This window comes from Protomyctophum bolini (genome assembly GCF_963924005.1).
Source record: "Protomyctophum bolini genome assembly, chromosome: 1".
NCBI classification, from domain to species: Eukaryota; Metazoa; Chordata; class Actinopteri; order Myctophiformes; family Myctophidae; genus Protomyctophum; species Protomyctophum bolini.
In genome coordinates this window covers 30,048,190-30,069,025 of record NC_137862.1, presented here as the reverse complement: position 1 = coordinate 30,069,025, position 20,836 = coordinate 30,048,190, and the positions used below count along the sequence as shown (strand labels likewise).

At 42.0% G+C, this 20,836-nt stretch overlaps 2 protein-coding genes across 2 annotated transcripts; one reads left to right on the top strand and one right to left on the bottom strand.

The window, feature by feature from the left end:
- Positions 1-3,209: 3,209 nt before the first annotated feature.
- LOC308318529 (uncharacterized protein) lies at positions 3,210-7,817 on the top strand. The gene is made up of 3 exons (XM_080768119.1): positions 3,210-3,299; positions 5,732-5,890; positions 7,161-7,817. The coding sequence occupies exons 1-3, from the start codon at positions 3,297-3,299 to the stop codon at positions 7,371-7,373; spliced, it is 375 nt and encodes a 124-aa protein (XP_080624245.1). The 5' UTR covers positions 3,210-3,296; the 3' UTR covers positions 7,374-7,817.
- Positions 7,818-10,163: 2,346 nt separating this feature from the next.
- On the bottom strand, positions 10,164-19,850 carry LOC308319987 (extracellular calcium-sensing receptor-like; the record flags this gene model as incomplete). The annotated part of the gene is made up of 10 exons (XM_080770257.1): positions 10,164-11,074; positions 11,845-11,968; positions 12,208-12,290; positions 13,364-13,571; positions 15,351-15,547; positions 15,731-15,835; positions 16,799-16,982; positions 17,830-18,099; positions 19,002-19,103; positions 19,632-19,850. The coding sequence occupies 10 exons, from the start codon at positions 19,848-19,850 to the stop codon at positions 10,164-10,166; spliced, it is 2,403 nt and encodes an 800-aa protein (XP_080626383.1).
- Positions 19,851-20,836: the final 986 nt, after the last annotated feature.

Here is a 20,836-nt window from a genome sequence, read left to right as displayed (position 1 = left end):
ATTGCTTCCGGTTTGGGACCCATGCCGAAAATAATGTTTACCACGACACTTTTCAGCAGTATTAAGGTTTTACGGCGGCCTGTTGCTAAGTTACCAGTAATTCTGTTCTGTGACGTTATCATAGAATATTATTATAAGCGCGTTTACAAACACTGTCTACTATTACTACTGCTACTAATTATTATTACTACTACTACTACTACTACTACTACTACTACTCGTATAATAATAATAATAATAATAATAATAATAATAATAATAATAATAATAATAATAATAATAATAATAATAATAATAATAACACGTTTCCAAACGTTTGGACACTGAAGCTCATTTGACACAAGACTCTTGAGCAGGGGTGCCCACACTTTTGACTTGAGAGCTACTTTCAAAATGTCAAAATGATATCCCAATACAATATTCCCATTGCTGTGGAAATGAAATTAGTAGGGTTTTTTGTATAACTTTGTAATGCTACTGACATTGTGAAAACAGTAAAGAAATACAATTTTAAAAAGCATTTCATTGTAGGTTTGAGCTGACAGGCCCTTTTTATGTCAATCAAGTCACATTAATTCAAGTGGCAGATGCCCAAAAAAAATATATATTTTTTAATTATAGCCTATATTTTTAGGGGCATGTCATGTGGTCTACCTGCACAGTCTTTGTGAACTAGGCCTACTGGTAGATCGTGACCTATACCTCTTTGGGCTATATACAACATAAAACTGAGGATTCAGAATTCTTGTTTTACTCTTTTATCCCCGTAATGTTTTACTTTATACTTGCCTATTGTAGGCTACTTTTGACTCAATTTCTATGAAAGGTTGTTGTTATATGTTGTTGTTATTGAAGGTGAACGGATCAGCCAACTCAATCCAAATTCTCTTTGGATCAAATAGTAATCTCAGCAAGGCAGATGGCTTCTTGGTTAGAGTGGGTGTGGGTGACAATATTACCTACCTACCTACTGTAGGTTCCATGCTGGAGGCTAATCTTTCCGGTGAAAAAGTCAACAAAAGATTCCTTTACAGGATCTAGCTGGTCAACAAAAACACCCTGAAGACCCTAAGGAGCCCTCGTACAAGGTTTCTTTGACTATGCATGCACCTCTTGGTACCACAGCACCTCAAAGGCCCTTAAAACAAGGCTCCAGATTTCCCAAAACAAACTGGTCAGGCTCCAACTTGGCCTCACCCATGGCTTAGGGTCGACGACAGAGTAGGGCCTATAGCATCTTGCAATGGGTCTGGTCCACAAGATTCGATACACCACCAAAATACCCATACCTGTCTATACTTCCTTAATGTTAACAAAGTCCACACCCACAACACCAGAGGGATTGCAACAAACCATGTGCAACCCAGATTTGGCACAAACAAGGGACTAAATTATTTTCGCTCCTATGCCACCAAAATGTGGAACGCCCTACCAACATTAAGACATGCAAATCCCTTGACTCCTTCAAAACCGCACCTACGGACCGCTGCAATTCAAAACTGCCCCCCGTAAAATCTGAACCCCTCCCCCTTTTCCCCCTCACTGTTTATGTTTCTTGTCCCTTTTACCTCCTTTATGATGAATTCCTGGTTTGTCTTTTTTTTTTGTTGCTATATCTGTCTATTTGTACATCTCTAAATGTTTTGATGATTTGAACAACCCTCTTGTAAACAAGTGTAATGCTTTATTGGGTCGTCCACTCACAGTTAACAGTCTTTGTATTGAGTTGTGCTTGAAATGTACTGTAATTCTGCAAACTGTTAATAAATATTTCAATCAATCAATCAATTTGACACAAGTTGTGTCTCTTATGTTTTCATTTTATGCATTTGACCACAGAATATTAACATGTAACCACTGCAGTGCCTAGATGTCACCTCATTTGCAATCTGGGTAGTACTAGTGGGTATACCCATCTGCAAAACAAACAGTGCCTTCTTTTGTCAACAGTGAGTCAACAGTCTGTCTCGAGGTCTCTAGATGGACAGAGTAGCCAGGTAGCCTATAGGGTATCAGGTACCGTCGCCCCTAAACCATCTCGCCCCTCTATCTTTCCGCTGACCTCATGCCGACCGCTCAGTGCCACGGTTCTTGTATTCTTTATGTTGTTTTACTGAGAATAAAGTTAGACAAAAGTTTAGGGTTATGCATAGTATAGGAATAGGGTTAGGGTTAGATTTAGGCATAGTTTTACTGAGGTTAAGGTTAGGAATAAGGTTAGGTTTAACCGTTTAAGCATAATTTACTTAGTTTACTTTAGGAATACCTGCAGGCCGCTCAGTTCCGCCGGCTGTAGCCAACCCCATGGGGCGACTCGTCTGGTATTCGCCTACAGCACGTCAGCAACCTTTTTCTCATGAAGTGCCATTTTCTTGATATAGGATCAGTGTGCAATATCAACACTAAGTTTAATTTATGACACCAGATCGAAATTAAATATTTTCAACTGATTTTGATTGTCAAAATCAAAGTCGTACAATTTGTCACACTCGTTACCGCAGTGAAATTTGTTCTCCATATTTGACCCATCGAAGCGGTGAACCACATCGAGAATCATTTGATTAGTTGATTTGACCCCCAAATCCAACCCATTGATGCTGAGTAACCAAGCAGGGAGGCATTGTGTCCCATTTTTACAGTCTTTAATTGGTATGGCCGGGGAGCGAAACCCGACCTCCCATATGTACAGTATGAATGCTTTCGGTTGAAAATGAATACAGTATTTTATAGTTAACTTATCAGTGTTAAATGATGGGACAGTGTAACTGAGATAGTGTGGTTGATCAGGAATCTGCATCTACAGCAGTTCCACTGTCTAGCCTCCTACACAGTGTGTGTGTGTGTGTGTGTGTGTGTGTGTGTGTGTGTGTGTGTGTGTGTGTGTGTGTGTGTGTGTGTGTGTGTGTGTGTGTGTGTGTGTGTGTGCGTGCTGTTGTGTTGTCACTGTTGTGTTATGCTCTTTTTTTTAATGATGACAATGAATGGCTGTCCTTTTTGTCAATTCTATTGCCTTTCTATGCTGAAGTATTTACAGCCATTTCATTTGTGTAAAGCAATTCATGTGGCAGTTGGTTATAGAGAGTGAAAAATGTAGCCTACTTTTGAATTTGAACACTTTAGTACTTTGACTCAAGTAAGGTGGTTGTGTACTTTGTCCACCACCACTGTCTGTAGGAATAAGCCTCTCGTGTTGCCAAAACAGTCTTTTCTTTCTCTTTCTCTCTCTCTCTCTCTCTCTCTCTCTCTCTCTCTCTCTTGGACTTTAACCTGAGACTTGAAGAAACCGTCTATTAAACATGGTGAGTCCGGACTTTTATTATTGGACATGTTAAAGAGATATATGTTCCATCTTAGATTGTTATTGTATAAATGTATGAACCACTATCTTGTTTTTAGATGGCATGGTACAGTAGTTGTAGCGGTGTTAAGGTAAGGCAAGTCAATTATAGCACATTTCGAGACATAAAACATTAAGAGCATTAAGGCAAAGTACAAAAGAAACACATTGTACAATAACATTTGGATAGAAGCTCAAAAAGACAAAATAAATATACTGTGCACTGTGTGCAGCACAAGACATTAATCAAACATCTCAACAAAAGGCAACGGCAAAATGAGAGTTAATTGTAGCAGACATGCAGTTTTTGTTCGAGATATACGGTACATACATAATATTTAGTTCTGGGTTCAAAAAGCAAAACTGTCCCAGATGACCTGAAAAGTATGAATGGTTCATAATGTATCTGAAATGTATTCAAAGCTTTTAAACCAATAGTAGCATTTTTTAAATAGTTCTTAATTGACAGGCAGGAAAGCAGTGTAAAGCTCCCCCAATTGTAAGTTGAAGTGGTAATAACAGTAGAAATACAACAGTAGTAGTAAGATAAGACTATAAGATAAGATCGTAAGTCGCCAAAGATAGTACAGCACTAGTACTTACAAATACAGGTTACAGGGCAGGGCTAGTGTAGATACAGCATGGTAGAAAGACACCTGTAAGTTAACAAAACAATATATGATAATAATATCAACATACAAACACTATACACCCTCTCAGCATTGCTATATAGCATATAGTGCAAGACAAAGTAAAAAACAAAGGCGTGCACATGTAAACATATGTCTAATAATAATGTGTGTCCGTACCACCATACCATACTAAACTGCTTGTTTCTTTTTGATTGATTGAAGTATTTATTTTGCAGAATTACAGTACATTTCAAGCACAACTCAATACAAAAACTGTTAACTGTGAGTGGACGACACCATAAAGCATTACACTTGTTTACAAGAGGGTCCACCGTTTTCAATTCATCATAACAATTAGAGATGTACAAATTTACATTTCTATATACCGTAGTCAAAAACAGGAAATCAGGAGGTAAAAAGGGGTGGGTGGGGGATTCAGATTTTAAGGGGGTCAGTTTCGAGCGGTTTTGAAGGAGTCAAGGGATTCACGTGTCTTAATGACAGTTGGTAGGGCGTTTTTGTGCCATAGGAGCTAATAAATTAATTTAGTCCCTTGTTTGTGCCGAATCTGGGTTGCACATGGTTTGTTGAACTCCCTCTGGTGTTGTGGGTGTGGACTTCAGACATTAAGGAAGTATTTAGACAGGTACATAGGTATCTTGGTGGTGTATCGAATCTTGTGGACCAGACCCATTGCAAGATGCTGTACTTGCTGTAATTAAAACACTAAATTTGGAGAAAAGTTGCTGTGAGCTGAAAGCAACCATAGTGCGACTCGTCATACATCTTCATAGCTAGCGAGCAAGCGGCACAAATTACCATTGGTTGTCCCTAGGCCTACGGGGAAGATTAATCTACAATATCATTAGGCCTACTCTTGCTTCTAAACCTCTCACAGTCTCCAAGTGAAGGTGATTAGAGAGGGGTTGTCTAATAGCATCCGGCTTTCTTTGCTATATGCACCTTCATCCTCCTCCACCCGTCAGCTTTCCTCAGGTGTCCCTGGGAATTAATGTAACCCTCCCACTGCAATTGCAAAGGAGAGAGCTATCACGAACTGATAGAACATCTGCAGCATCACGTTACACACATACCAAAGGACCGCAGCCTCCTCAGAAAGAAAACAGTGGTTCTCAAAGTGGGGTCCTAAATTGAGGGAGTTCCAGGGGGTTCCCAGCTAAATGATAGTTTGGAACCAAACGGACCCTTCCCTTCGGTGTCTGCAACACTCAGAGTAAAATTAACATTGATTTTACCATATAAATTGAGGTCCCAGAGTTAGAAATGCCATTAAATGGGGGTCTGTAGCCTAATGCATGTCAAACTGGGGGTCCTTGAAATTAAACAGGTTGAGAATCACTGCTAGAGCCGTAAAATAATTCTCTTATGGGGGTCCCTGGCATATCTTTTCAAATGGGGTTTCTGCAGGCTCATTAGTGTCAATTCGGGGGTCCTTGACATGAAAAAGTTTGGGAACCACTGGTGTAGAGGTCCAGTCGTTTGTTCAGGTGCACTCCCAGGGACTTGTAGCTGCCCATGATCTCCACCGTCTCCCCATCGAATGATACTAGAGACCAGAGTGAACATCTGTGATTCATCCGAGAACATCCGAGAACTCTCTCTCTCTCTCTCTCTCTCTCTCTGAAATACCTATATGTTTCTGTATCAGTGGTGCTCAATATTTAATGTCAAGGATGCTTAAAACACCAAAAAGGGTTCCCGCCCAGAATGGGTTAACAGTTATGTCACTCCTCTTGTCCAGGCTGACAGTAAAGCTGGTCTCAGCACAGTGCAGGAGCAGGCAGAAGGAGAGCCTGAGCAGAAGGAGAGCCTGATGAAGGACAAACCGGAGAACAAGACAGGGGAGCGTTCAGATAATGTCTCAAAGATAGACAAGAAGACGGAGCGACCAAAACATACGGTGAGTTAAGTTATACGGTCTAGACCAATGGTTCCCAAACTTTTTCAGGTCAAATTTACACTCATTAGCCCTTGGACCCCCACTAGAAAATATATGCCAGGGACCCACAGAGAAGATTGTTACGGCTCTAGCAGTGACTCTCAACCATTTTAATTTCAAGGACCCCCAGTTTGACATGCATATTATCTACAGAACCCCATTCAATGGCATTTCTATCTCTGGGACCCCCAATATATATTGTAAAATCAATGTTAATTTAACTCTGAGAGTGTACAAATGGAACCAAATAATTTGGTTCCATATACACTCTCTGAGTTAGAGACCCTATACGGGTCCATTTGGGTACAAACTATCATTTAGCTGGGGACCCCCTGGAACTCCCTCAGGTACCTCTGGTACCTTACAGGGAGAGACACGCAGCAAAGGTCGTCATGAATGGGACTCGAACACACGACACGCTGTCAGGCAAGAGCCTATATGTGGCATGTGCCTGGACCACTAGGCCTGCAGGCGCCAGAGTGTATAGGTATATTGATGATATCATTCTGATGACATCATGTGACCCGACTTCCCACTCGGATCCTCTGTGATGCCCATCAAGTTTGAAGAGTGTTAGAGGCAGGGGCTGAAATTCGGAGGGCACTTTTGGACAAAAATAGCAGATCTTCAAGCCAGTCACTGTGACGTGTTGAGAGCTTGTAGATCAGCTATTTTCGGGGCACAGCCCAGCACTCTTTATAGCTAGTGGAGATGAGGTGTACGACATGGATTTCTAAACAAATTTGTTCAACGCAAAATGCTGTGTTCAAGCTTCCAGCATGGCATGGAAGGGAGAGGAGTGGCATTTGCATTTCTTTCACCACAGTAAATGCTGCATTTGTGGTCTGGAGAGGGCTGTTGTTTATACAGACGGGTAAAAGGGCAGCGGCTGAAGCCCCCTTTGATGTCTATGTGTGGACATCCCTGAACTACAGACACATAACGTAACGCCCCCAGGATTCGAACCCGGGTCTCCACTCTCCACTCTCCCATGTGGAAAGCTAACATCTTAACCACTATAATTCCCTACGGCTAGGGGTTGATATTAGACTTTTAGGTCATCAGGCTGAGGTTGTGAGCCACTCTGCCACACACACACACACACACACACACACACACACACACACACACACACACACACATAGATTTGGGGCATGTCTATAGTAGGATGTTTCAGGAAACTTGCATATACTTGGTGTTGTTGAAAAGGGAACATTTGGTTTCATTTCAGAGCCGAGCATCGGTGAAGAGGCGGAGACCATCGATCGTGGACCGCATCAGTCACCACAGAAAGATGGTCGCGGTGGTTATCGGCTTGTTCCTGGTCATCATCGGGGTGGTGATTATCATGGAGGTGACCAGGTCCACCTCCAGCCCTGTGATGGCCTTCGAGTCTGACAACACAACTACAAGCATCCCCACAACAGTTCCACACAAGTCATAATGTCCCTTTTTGTGGACCTTTCTAAAGCCTTTGACACAGTCAATCATGTGCTACTACTTCTGCAAAAAATGCATGATATTGGCTTTAATTCAAGTAAAACAAAATGTATGCTGTTTTCTAGGGCTATGAATACTGGATAGTGTACTTCTGCAAGTGGCTCCACGATTGAGAGGGTCTCTGAGTATAAATATCTTGGCATCTGGCTTGACGATAAACTTTTTTAAATTTCATATTGTTGATCTAGTCTCCAAACTAAGACAAAAACTAGGTTTTCTGTATAGCAATATATTCTGTTTTCCAAATTCCAGTAAACAAGCTACTATGGGTTTGGGTACTACCTGTGAGTGGGGAGTGTTGGCTGATGAATGAATATCAACATCCTAATACATCCTAATACTGGGGGGTCAAATTGTGACAGGCAATTGCTGTCAAAATATAACCCCCCCCCCCAAAAAAACACTTTGTTTGAAATAGGCACTCATGCTTTCCAAGGTGTGATTTGGGGTCCTAAGGATGAATACAAAATTGTGGGTTTGAGCTCACATGCCCTTTTGAAAGGGGGGTAACTACCTGTCAGTGGGGAGTGTTGGCTGATGAATGAATATCAACACAATATGGCTTCAAGTTCACCTACCCCACTTAAAACCTATTGATGGGATGTTGTTAGACCACCAAGCTCGGATAGCGATTACCTTGATATGTTATGTGAAATGATTGAGAAGGTATGTGATGAAAACAGGGAGATGTCAATATTTACATTTTTTCTTCCAAATGTTAACTGAGAAACAAATTAGTGATGACAACAAGTGCATGTAACCTATAACAGATGATCAATCAACCAACCAGGGTGTTTACCAACAGGTCTGGAGTAACAACATCAAAATGCATTGATCATAATACACTAATGCAAGTGAACTGTGCTCAAAAGCTGTATCTATACCATATGTGGATGAAGTAAAAAGTATATGTTGGACAGATGATTTCAAAGAGAAGGACCCAAATGGTGCACTTGATGCTTTCATGGGGTTGTTGTTACCAGTCATGGATAAAAATGCACCTGTCAAGAAGTTAACGTATGGCTGATAGAGACAAAATGAAAGGGGCAGCAATGAAATCAGGCAATCATTCTGAGTGGCAGTCATACATACTGTAAAATAAGGAACAGTGTCAGTGTGACCAAACTAAATAGGAAAAAGAAGAAAATGTATTATGAGATAAACAATATTAAGCATGATGGAAAAAAGCTCTGGACTACCTTGAATAATATTATGGGCAGGAAAAATAACTCAACACCATCCTTTATAGAATCAGAAGGGGCATACATCACCAAACCACTAAATATCGCAAATTATTTGAATAATTAATTAATGGATAAAGTGGAGAAGCTTAGGCAGGCTATGCCCAAGCATAGGTGTGAGTCATCATACAAGAATATTAGAATGCATATTAATGAAAAATTAAAATTGTACTTTTGAGTTGAGTGAAGTGACCATAGAAGAGGTGGAGAAGTTATTGTTGGCAATCAATGACGACAAACCACCAGGTATAGACAACCTAGATGGTAGCTACTAAAGAATGTTGCCAAGTTCATTGCTGCAATATCTGTCATATCTTTAACATGAGTCTAGGAGGTAATAATGTCCGCAAAGATGGTAAGTAGCCAAAGTTATTCCACTCCCCAAGAATGCAAAGAATGCCTTCGCAGGCCCTAATAGCAGACCTATACCGTGTTTAGTGTTCTAGAAATCACACGTGTGTGAAGTGAGCGGCGCCCACTGTGCTACATTAAGTCATTTCTGACTTAAATTGACAAATAATATATAAGAAAGAGGCAAACAAGCTCACAACGCTAATTTTACAATATTCATCTGTGGAAACGAGTCAAACTAAACTAAACTAAATCCAGTGCCTCACATTTCAGGGGGTGAAAGCGTGAATCTTTTTTAAAATTATTATTTACAATAACGTTATTTGTCAGAAGGGAAGCCATTGAGGGTTAAATGGGTCTTAATGCTTCCAACTAGAGTATAATTATTAATTTGTGGCAACAGGCATTCTGATTGGCCAGTATGAGATGATGCATGATGATGTACGATGATAAAAGCGCCCCTCACTTCACACGGGTGTGATTTTTCTTAATTCAATTTGACTATGCCTCAAGTAGGTCCTGAAGCACACAGGGCACTATAGCTTTACAATGGAAATGAAGAGTCTACTTTCCTTTCAATTGAACTGATGCTGGTGCAAGACTTATTCTGTGTTTATTAAATTTGTTTTAGACAGATAACTCACAAATAGATTTAACCAATATTTATTATAGAATCAGAATACAAGTGTGCAACTGTGCATATAATATTTTATCTTGACGTTCGGCTCCGCTATACATTTTTCTCCCTGCTCAGCACAATTAAACACCATCATTAAACATTAAGGTAGATACCGGTATACAATAACAACCCCCCATGGGGAACATAAATAACAGAGCCCACGGGTGGTGCTGGGGTGGTGGTGGGAGAAAAAAGACCAGGAACCATTATGCAGAAGGAAGGCAGGAAGAAAGCATGCAGTCTAGGTGAGCTTAAATAACCCGCCCAATTGGTCAGTTGACTGCCACATCAGAGAATGTCTTGCAAACACCCACATAGTAATGCAGTTAACCCCTCGAATACATTTACAGTATGTCCCTTGAGCATAGCATGATCCCGCTCGAGTATATATATCTGACTGAACTAACTCCGCAAGCTACGTATCATATAACGTTTTTAAATAACTGATATTGCTTTACTGCTGCTATGTCTTGGTGTCTCGACCCATAAGGGCCTTCTTGGTGTTTTTCTCAGGTCTCAAAAGGATGGTATAACACTTTGGACCAAATATTGACATCAACAGACCAAAACTAGATGCTAAAATAGCAAAGACCTCCACTACATCTGCATATTTTCCTGGAGAGCTGATATATGCTGGGATGAAGGCTACCCACACGGCACAGAAGATCAGCATGCTGAAAGTGATTAACTTGGCTTCATTGAAGTTGCCTGGAAGATTCCTCGCCATGAATGCTAGGAGGAAGCTGAGGAGTGCTAGTAAGCCGATATAACCTAACAACACTCCAAAGCCAACTATTGATCCCACCGCACACTCAAAGACTATCTTATCACTTTGGTATTCTGTGTTTTTATGAGGAGTTGGTGAGGCAGACACAAGCCAGACTGTGCAGATTATTGCCTGGATGAAAGTAAGACCGAGAACTGTTCCTCTCTGCTGCATGGCACCAAACCACTTGATAATGTCTCCACCCCCAGGCTTGGAGGCCTTGAACGCAGCCAGCACCACCATAGTCTTTACCAGGATGCACGAGACAGACAGAACGAAGCTGATCCCAAATACTGCATGCCTCAGCTGACAAGTCCAGAGCACTGGGCGGCCAATGAACAGGAGGGAGCACAAAAAACATAGTTTGAGTGACAACAAGAGAAGGAAGCTGAGTTCTGAGTTGTTGGCACGGACCATGGGTGTGCTCCGATGATAGATGAAGATTCCCAGGACAATGGCAGAGATAAATGTGCCAATCAATGAGATGGTCGTCAAGGCGATACCCAGGGCCTCGTGGTAAGAGAGATATTCCAGGATCTTAGGGACACAGCGATCACGCTGGGGATTGGACCAGAATTCGACTGTACAACTGGTGCACTCCGTAGCGTCTAACAAAAATGGCAAGGTAAACGGGACAGTATATCTTAACAGCTGGTTAAACGGGTGTTTCACTTTCAAACACGTTTGGGGTCATTTTAACGTCTACTCACGTCTACATTCCTGACAGTTTTTAAACTTCAAACTCTGTATTTTATTTATTGTATTTTCTCCAAAAAGTATTACAAAGTCACCCCTGTGTGAAGTGAGGGGCGCCTGTGTGAAGTGAGGGGCGCTAGTCTAACTCATGTTGATTAGGTGATGTAATGATGTAAAACAAACGGTGCCAACACAAACATTAAATTATCTTTATTGTTAATGACATTTAATGTTTGTGTTAGGGACAAGATGACGTAAATGTTTGTGTAAGACAAAACTCTGAGCTGAATATCACCAGAAAGTACGGGTGTTAGGGTTAGGGGTCGATGAATCTATTAAATTGGAGTTTGAAGTTACAGTGGGTAGTTAGTTACAATGGGTAGTTAATGAGGTTACAATAGGAAGGGGGCGTGTCTGATGAATATCAAACATCTAAATACTGAATCAAGCAACTTAGTAGAAACTGTCTTGGGTGCTAACAAAAGCTGTAGACGTTAAAATGACCCTAAGCAATAAGCATGTGTACAAGTGAAATCCTTTTAAAGATAACCTACAGTATAGTGTACAATTGTTACATAATGTAAACCTAACATTATTAGTATATCAATTCTGACATAAATGTCCGAATCGATAAATACATCTACGAGAGTCTAAATCGTATAGGCTAATCTTGTAAACCTACCAGTCTTGTTGTTGATCTCTCCATCAGAGCAAGGAATGCAGTCAAAGCAGCAGACAGGTTCACCTTTCCTTGTGGCCTTACGGGTTCCAGGGGAACAGCTCTCACTGCACACTGACCGGGGAGGCTACAAAGGAAAGTATAGTTACCCATGATACAGTGTTGTTTTTGGCAGCAAATTTCTATTTTAGTTTAGTCATAGTAACTTGATTTAGTTTTAGTCACCTGGAATGTTTTAAAAAAAGGTAGTCGACGAACATTTTTCGTCATAGTTTTAGTCGACGAAATCAACACTGCCATGATACATTCCTGTCTAAATTGAACTCTAAAGTCAATATTAGCTATTTTAGAAGTGCTTATAGAAACCTTATTGTTTTCAAAGTTCCAGAAGATTCTGTCTTCATAAAGGATGAATTCTTCACCTGCGGAGGCCGTGTGCTTGTACACACCTACATCAAAAACATGTGTGCTTCCATCGGGCAGCCACACCCAGTTCATGACATCATACATTGGTAAAACATCCCCATTCACAAATAACACCTGATCACCAAATGATGTGGTAAAGTTGATCTTTTCCAGGTAATGCACGAGCTATATGGTAATAAGCAAGAGTAGACTCACTGAACAATATACACAATATAGTGCAAGCAGTGACAACACAGAAATGTTATGTAGGGAGGAGATAATTGGCATAACGACTAAATTGAGGAGGGCATCATCACCGCTAAACCCCCTAAACTTCTAGCCAATCTACATTGACACGTTGTGAGCTTGTAGACTGGCCATTTTAACTATTCAAAAATGTTTTGCAAAATAGTAAAAAAAAAGGCAAAGAAGTTTATGGATAAGGGAGCGGGATGAAAATGGAGCCCTATATCTTGCGCCACCCCTTAACCCTTATCCCTAAACTAATTTGCCATTTTTTACTATTTAAAATAGTAAAAATAGTAAAAAAAAAGTCAAATACGTTTAGGGATAAGGGATAAGGGTGGTGCAAGATGGAGCCCATTAGGCCTATTTGCTCAGACACTATGACTTAAAGTTCTCCATTCATAATCAATGGGAATTTAATGTTTGTTTAAGACGAGGTATGTATAACCAAAAGCTGGATGTACATAGGGGGGATAGCGCTCCTCAAAAAAGGGGTAATGAGAAAAAAATGTAAGGTAAATAAATGTAATTTCTCAGCATGAAAAATGTGTATAACTTGTGTGTAACTGTGGTACAGCTCCAAACACTCATTAAAATGTACTTTCAAGTATTAATATACATCACTAGGCCTATAAGAAAATGTATACTTTTTTTTAACAATGCCATATTTACACATGTATTAGTATTCAAAATTTGAGGATGACCTAGAGAAATTAGTTTTAAACGATAGAAACATTAAAGGGATTGTGACATTAAAACATTTTTCTTATTTTTTCTACAAATGTTGAATTAACATTAAACACCTGCCATGGCTGTATCGTCTGGAAATTGGCACAGCTGTTCCAACTAAAAGGGCCTCGTCCTGGCTCACACTGCAACATGTCGTGGAGGCCGTGGGCCAGAGCGTACACAGCCTTGTACACATTGTACTCCTTCCTGAGGTCAGACACGTCGAAAAGGGCAGAGCCTGACGTTTCCAGGTCCTCCTTTCCGCTACACACCTTTCTACCAGAGTCCACCCACTCCGATGGAACGGGCGCAAATTTACACTTAAATGTGTACTCCCAATATTTCTTCACCTGAAGAAAGACGAACAATACTTATATAAATAGAATACCTTATTTAACCACTTATCACATTCCCAAGGGGCTATATATATAGGCTAAAAACTGCAAAACTAAATATCTTTTGCCGGAAATAGCAGATCTACGAGCTCGGCTATTTTTGCCAAAAGCCAAAGCCCCAGAATACTGTATGATTGATTGATTGATAGATTGATTGATTGATTGATTTATGAAATGTATTAACAGATTGGAGAATTACAGTACAATTCAAGCATAATTCAATACAACACTGTTAACTGTGGACGACACCATAAAGTATTACACTTGTTTACAATAGGGCCCACCATGTTCAATTCATCATAACAATTAGAGACGTATACAATTATTCTTCTATTCTTCTATATAGCCAAACACAGGAAATCATCATAGAGGGGGTAAAAACGGAAAAAGCAAACATATACAGTGAGGGGAAAAAGGGCTTGGGTGGGGGAATCAGGTTTTACGGGGACCAGTTTCGAATTATAGCCGTCCGTAGGTGCCCTTTGAGAGCGGTTTTGAAGGAGTCAATGGATTTGCATGTCTTAACATGTCTTGACAGAGTATATTAATGTTAATGAACATTACAGAAAAATGTAGCATAAATACGCCGGATTTAGCAGAGATGCTAATTTCCATCGGTAGTCCATTTAGGACATTGAACACTAAACTAGTCATATTTTACGAGCTGCGCACACACACACACACACACACACACACATACATACACATACACACACACACACACACACACACACACACACACACACACACACACACACACACACAGACACACAGACACACACAGTCAGTGGGTTGTTGCTGGCTGCAATACCATTGGCTGAGAAGTCGGCTAGAGGAAAAAAGTGTCTGGTTGCCTAGAGACGAGGCAGCCAATCAGGACGATAGGTAGTCAATACAGCAGCCAATGAGAAAGCCAAGCAGCAGAGAGAACAGAGAAGCTGATAAAAAGAAAATAAGAGTAGAGACTCCTGCAGTGCCTCCTCGTGGCCACACACGGATACGTGTCCTTGCGGACACTAAACCAAACTGTAGGCTAGGGGATCGGGGAGCAGCAGTGGGCCCCATAGGTGAGGTGCGCAGGCCCATGCCCTGGCGCCAACCACTGTCCCAGCTATGGGTAAATAACATGGGCAGGTGGGGCTCATAGCCATGGTCGGCAACCCACCTAGGAGAAGGACACTCTGAACTGAAACCAGGACTGCAAGGAGTTGCGCCCCACAGTCCTTAAAAGCCAACCATGGAGAACAAAGTCATCCCAAATCCTATACTTCCAGCGGCGGGAGTCCGCAGGAACATCACAGTGGATGGTGGTGCTGGTCCTCGACGACAGGACCTTAAACCCGCGAGGGAGGGCCCTGTTCCATCACAGCACCCCGTCCAATGCACTCATGCGCCGTCGGGGCCCATTTATAATGGAAACCTTCAACGCATGCACAGTGAGAGAAGACGCTAGATTGGAGGAACTATAGCACACTGTGCCGAGGCAAGAGGAGTGGAGATCCTGGGGATCCAGGAACACAGAAGAGTGCACACTGATGACTGTCTGGATCGTCTACCGCAGAGTGGAGAGATGGAAGTTCATCACTGCATCTGCATGGCGAAACGAGGCCCAGGCTGCAACAGGGCTATTGCTGGATTCTCTGGCGTGTAAGGTTCTCCGTCGGGTTTCCCATCACACCCATAGGATCCTCATTCTCTGGCGTGTAAGGCTCTCCGTCGGGTTTCCCATCACACCCATAGGATCCTCATTCTCTGGCGTGTAAGGCTCTCCGTCGGGTTTCCCATCACACCCATAGGATCTCTCTGGCGTGTAAGGCTCTCCGTCGGGTTTCCCATCACACCCATAGGATCCTCATTCTCTGGCGTGTAAGGTTCTCCGTCTGGTTTCCCATCACACCCATAGGATCTCTCTGGCGTGTAAGGTTCTCCGTCTGGTTTCCCAAACACCCATAGGATCTCTCTGGTGTGTAAGGTTCTCCGTCGGGTTTCCCATCACACCCATAGGATCTCTCTGGCGTGTAAGGTTCTCCGTCGGGTTTCCCATCACACCCATAGGATCCTCATTGCAGAGTTCTCAGGCAACCCAGTAACAACTGTCATAGTCGTGTACTCACCCACCAATGTGGCACCATCTGACGAGGTGGAGAGTTCTACGTCGAGGACCTCACAACAGCGGTCTGTGATGTCCCAGCGCACAACTTCCTGGCAATCCTGGGCGACTTCAACGCAAGGATTGAACCAGAGGACTCTCCCTTCCCTTACCACGACTCTATCAACCGCAATGGCGCATACCTCACTGCCCTTCTCATGGAACAACAGCTCATGGCAGCGAACACCATGTTCCGGAAAAGAACAGGCAAACGGTGGACCTTCCAAGACAGAGCCTCAGGAATGCGACGTCAGTTGGACAACATACTGGTGAGGCGAAAGTGGATGAACTCCATCCTGAACACTGAGCCATACAGCCATACAGCTCTGTTCTACGCAATGGTAGAATGTTCTCCTATATGGCAGTGAATGCTGGACCCTGAAGCCAACTCTGCAGAAGGCTCTAGGCGGGTGCTACACCAGAATGTTACGTGTAGTGCTCAACATCAGCAAGAGTACACATGTTACCGATGAGAATCTGTATGCTGGAATATTCAGGGTGAGCGACAAAATAGCAGCCAGGAGAATGAGACTTGCAGGACACTGCCAAAGACACCAGGAGCTGCCAGCCAGCAAACTGGTGCTGTGGGAAACAACACATGGGCACGGGTCACTAGGACGCCCCATACTAACATAATTTATGTGGATGTACTCTGTAAGTGCACCAACGAGCTGGCCGGATGTATGGAGAGAAATAAGAAAAGAATGTTTCAAGTGCATGGTTAAAAAAACACAAACAACATTAAATTCTAAATGAAAATGTGGAATCTCTAACCAATAATTCTGGGACAATGCCAGTCTGGATCAATGTGTATTGTAACTCCTTTTAAACCAGGTAGATTTCAATGTAAATTGGTCATTCTCCCCGACGGCGTAAGGCCGTCGGACCTATGCTGTTTGCTGTGCTATATGTACTCTGAAATAAACATCATGGAACATCATCTGTCTGCTGTCTGCTGTCTCACATTTTCTCTCCTGTATGGTATGGAAAATATACCACAAAAACCAAATACTTACTATGGCATTTTCTTTACCAGGGACATTGTCGGGATGTAAGTTCAACATGAACTCCTTCAGACCGGGCAGGTCTCCACGACGGAAGGCAACACCTATGGTGCCCTCCAGGAATGGCATGTATTTGGGAGTCTGGAGTTTAGGGTCTGTTGTCCAGCCCACACCGGACACCCACTGCAGACCTGTCACGTTCTGCTTCACCACCTGTTTGTCGGTTGTGTCGTACAAAACACAAAGCAATGTGAAGCAAAATAAATATATTATCATAATTAATTATGATGCGCGCGCAACACGCACGCACGCACACACACACACACACACACACACACACACACACACACACACACACACACACACACACACACACACACACACACACACACACACACACACACACACACACACACACACACACACACACACACACACACACACACACACACACACACACACACACACACACACACACACACACACACACACACACACACACACACAAATTATAAAAACAATATAACAGTTAATTATAGTAGTGACGTAGGTGAATGGTGCAGATTTCTTGTTTGTGTATTTGTGCAGAGAAGCACTGTGGATGAGGTCAACTAAAAAAGCTGTTTTTGAGGGGCGCTTATACAGCTTTCGTCCCCACATGTCTCAATATTTGCCATTGACAATGAAAGGAGAAATTAGGTCAAATATCCGGCAAATATGACATCAATTTGTGGCAACACAAAGCGCCCCTCATTTCACACGGACGTGATTTCTTTTAAATAATTAAAGTGATTACATTGTCGCACACGCACACACACACACACACACACACACACACACACACACACACACACACACACACACACACACACACACACACACACACACACACACACACACACACACACACACACACACACACACACACACACACACACACACACACACACACACGTGCATGTGTCTTCACTTCAGTATATAACTATACTAATTTCAGATAAATATACTGTATATAATCCCTATAAATCAACATGCACATGTGTCATACTGTCACCCCAACCTCCTCCATGAGATGAATGACATGGATGCCATACACTAGTGCAATGACCACCCGAGCTGTGGATCTCTTCATGACGGTCACAATCCTCCTCAGTTGAGCCGGGTCGCTGTCCCAGGGCAGGGCCTCAAAGTACGATATGCAACCCGATCCAGTCTGGGCCACTAGATCCCGGAAGATTGGGGCCGCATCGTTGCCATAGTAGTCGTTGATAAACAGCACTCCTACCCAGGCCCATCCGAAGTGCCTGATAAGCCGGAGAAAAGCTTGCATCTGATTGGATAAAGAATGAATGGGGATATAAGTGATCAGGGGTTCCCAAGCGTTTGGACCCAAACTTACAAAAATACATGAATTAACCACTTAAGATATATGTCTAAATATTGCATGATAGCAAACATAGATCTACATGCACATGTCATCATTATTTATATTCAGAATACAGTTGATGGCAAGCCCTCATTTTCAATGTAGCCAAGGTTACAATATATACACAAATACAGTCAAAAACAAACACATCAAACACATTATAAAATCAGGATAAATTACAAAGGAACTTTAATTATTATTATTATTGCTGAAGAATAGGGTTCAACTGTTTAGACCTGTTCCTCATTTAGCTGGGGCCACATTAGAATCCCCTCCCAGGACCCCACTTTGAGAACCACTGCACTACCACTACCACAACCACTGCAGCGACGTGCCTGAAACATGAACTACTCCACAGTGTTGTTTTTGGCAGCACATTTTAATTTTAGTTTTAGTCATAGTCTCTTCAATAGTTTATTTAGTTTCAGTCACATTTTAGTCACCTGGAATGTTTTAGTGTTTAGTCTAGTTTTAGTCGACTAAATATCACAAGATTTTAGTCGACTAAATCTAGTTGATTTAGTAGACTAAAATGTATTTTGGTGGGCCTTGACGCCGTCGTAATGATTGAAAATAGACGATCTACTAGCTCACAAGCTGTCGCAGCGCGAGTCAGTCTTGTTTTTATTTGTCGACGAAATTGTCAATATATTGAGTCATCATAATGATCTTAGTTTTCATTTCGTTTCCATTTAGTTTTCGTCAATGAAAAAAAGGTAGTCGACGAACATTTTTCGTCTTAGTTTTAGTTGACGAAATCAACAGTGCTACTCGACAGACACCAACACAATTGTTTTGTCTAGTACTCTGCAGAGTTTCACCTCAAAGGCAGCACTCGGGCTTGTTCTAAAGACGGATGGGAACTTGTCCCGGTCACTCAGACAGGAGCACGTGGCATAGTAACTCACCTGGAAAGAAAAACACATTCCGCTCTGTAATATACTATGTTTTATGACAACCTGTAGGCCTATAAGCAGAGCATGTGAGCAGATGATCTCAGGAAGCTCTTCTCAGCCCTGCTAAAAAAAAATCACACCTCATAGACCAGCCCCTATACACAGACATGCATCACGCACACGTTGCAATGTATTCAGAATTATAACCACATTGTAACCAGTGGTGGAAAGTCCGGAATTCAAAATTGACTTACAAGTACAATAGTATTATTGGTATCAATATGTACTTAAAGCACCAAAAGTAGAAAGTATTCATTATGCAGAATGTTCCATTTCAAGTTTTCAAATGTATAAAAATCTTTTGGCATGAAGCTCACATTCACAATGCGTCGCGATGCGATGCATTTGTGAGCTTGTTCTTGATCTGCTATTTTCAAATGGCCGAAATGTATATGAAGACTGGAAACTTACCATGGGTACCATGTACAAACCTAATACATTAGAGATGGCAACAGTATTTGTGGAGCAATCAGCACCCACAATTCCAAGCGTGGGTGGGGGCCCGGCGCAGCTCTCCTTCAGCTGAAACTGCTGCTCTCGCCCACTCATCATTGACAAAGCTTCCCGGAATGCAATGTCAAGCGAGTAGCAGGTATCATAGTAGCTGTAGCCCAGAGTCACGTTGGGCAGTAGGCTGGAGTTTCTGTTGATCTCGTTCACAGCAAACGCCATGGTCTGGGCCTTCCTGAACCCTGCCATGTGGAAACTAGAACACATAATATAACTATAACTATAACTATAACTATAACTATAACGCCATGGTCTGGGCCGTTCTGAACCCTGCCATGTGGAAACTAGAACACATAATATAACTATAACTATAACTATAACTATAACTATAACTATAACGCCATGGTCTGGGCCGTTCTGAACCCTGCCATGTGGAAACTAGAACACATAATATAACTATAACTATAACTATAACTATAACTATAACTATAACTATAACGCCATGGTCTGGGCCGTTCTGAACCCTGCCATGTGGAAACTAGAACACATAATATAACTATAACTATAACGCCATGGTCTGGGCCTTTCTGGACCCTGCCATGTGGAAACTAGAACACATAATATATGACCAGATTTCACTGAGGGGCTGCCATCGCGCAACCTCCAGCTTTTTCTTTTAATCCGAAATGAGTTACCGTAATAGCACAGGCAGACTCTTCACACTACTAGAACATGTCTGAAATAAAATAGAATAATGTAAATATGAAATAAATGCTTCAACATGTAGGCTGTAGCTAGGTGTAATGTTATGTCCACAGAAGTGAACCTTTCAAGCCTGTTTTCTCTGTTTCTCTGCAAGACATTACTCTATAAGCCATATCTCCAAAACTGGTGGGTCAAACTGAACAACCAATATGTCAATTTGAAGCTATGATTCCCTGCTTTCATATGACTAAATCCAATGGCATTCCTTCAGTCAAATTTGGCCACATTATGTCACTGTAATCATGCATGGCCTTTCTGAACCCTGCCATGTAGAAACTATAACACACAACGTGTGACTGTAACCATGGCCTTTCTGCAGGCACGTGCTGAGGGGGGGGGGGGGGGACTAGGGGGGCTTGAGCACCTGCCCCTTTGCAGAAAGTGCCCTTTCTCTAAAAAGAAAATATGTTGTTCCATTGACCCCCCCGAGAAGCAAAGATATGAGTTAAAAACGTTCGCTCTGAAAGAAT

Bases quoted from the DNA above. Each gene is read 5' to 3' on its own strand.
- LOC308318529 (XM_080768119.1), top strand. The intron at 5,891-7,160 runs GTGAGTTAAGTT...GTTTCATTTCAG, and splicing joins CGGAGCGACCAAAACATACG to AGCCGAGCATCGGTGAAGAG.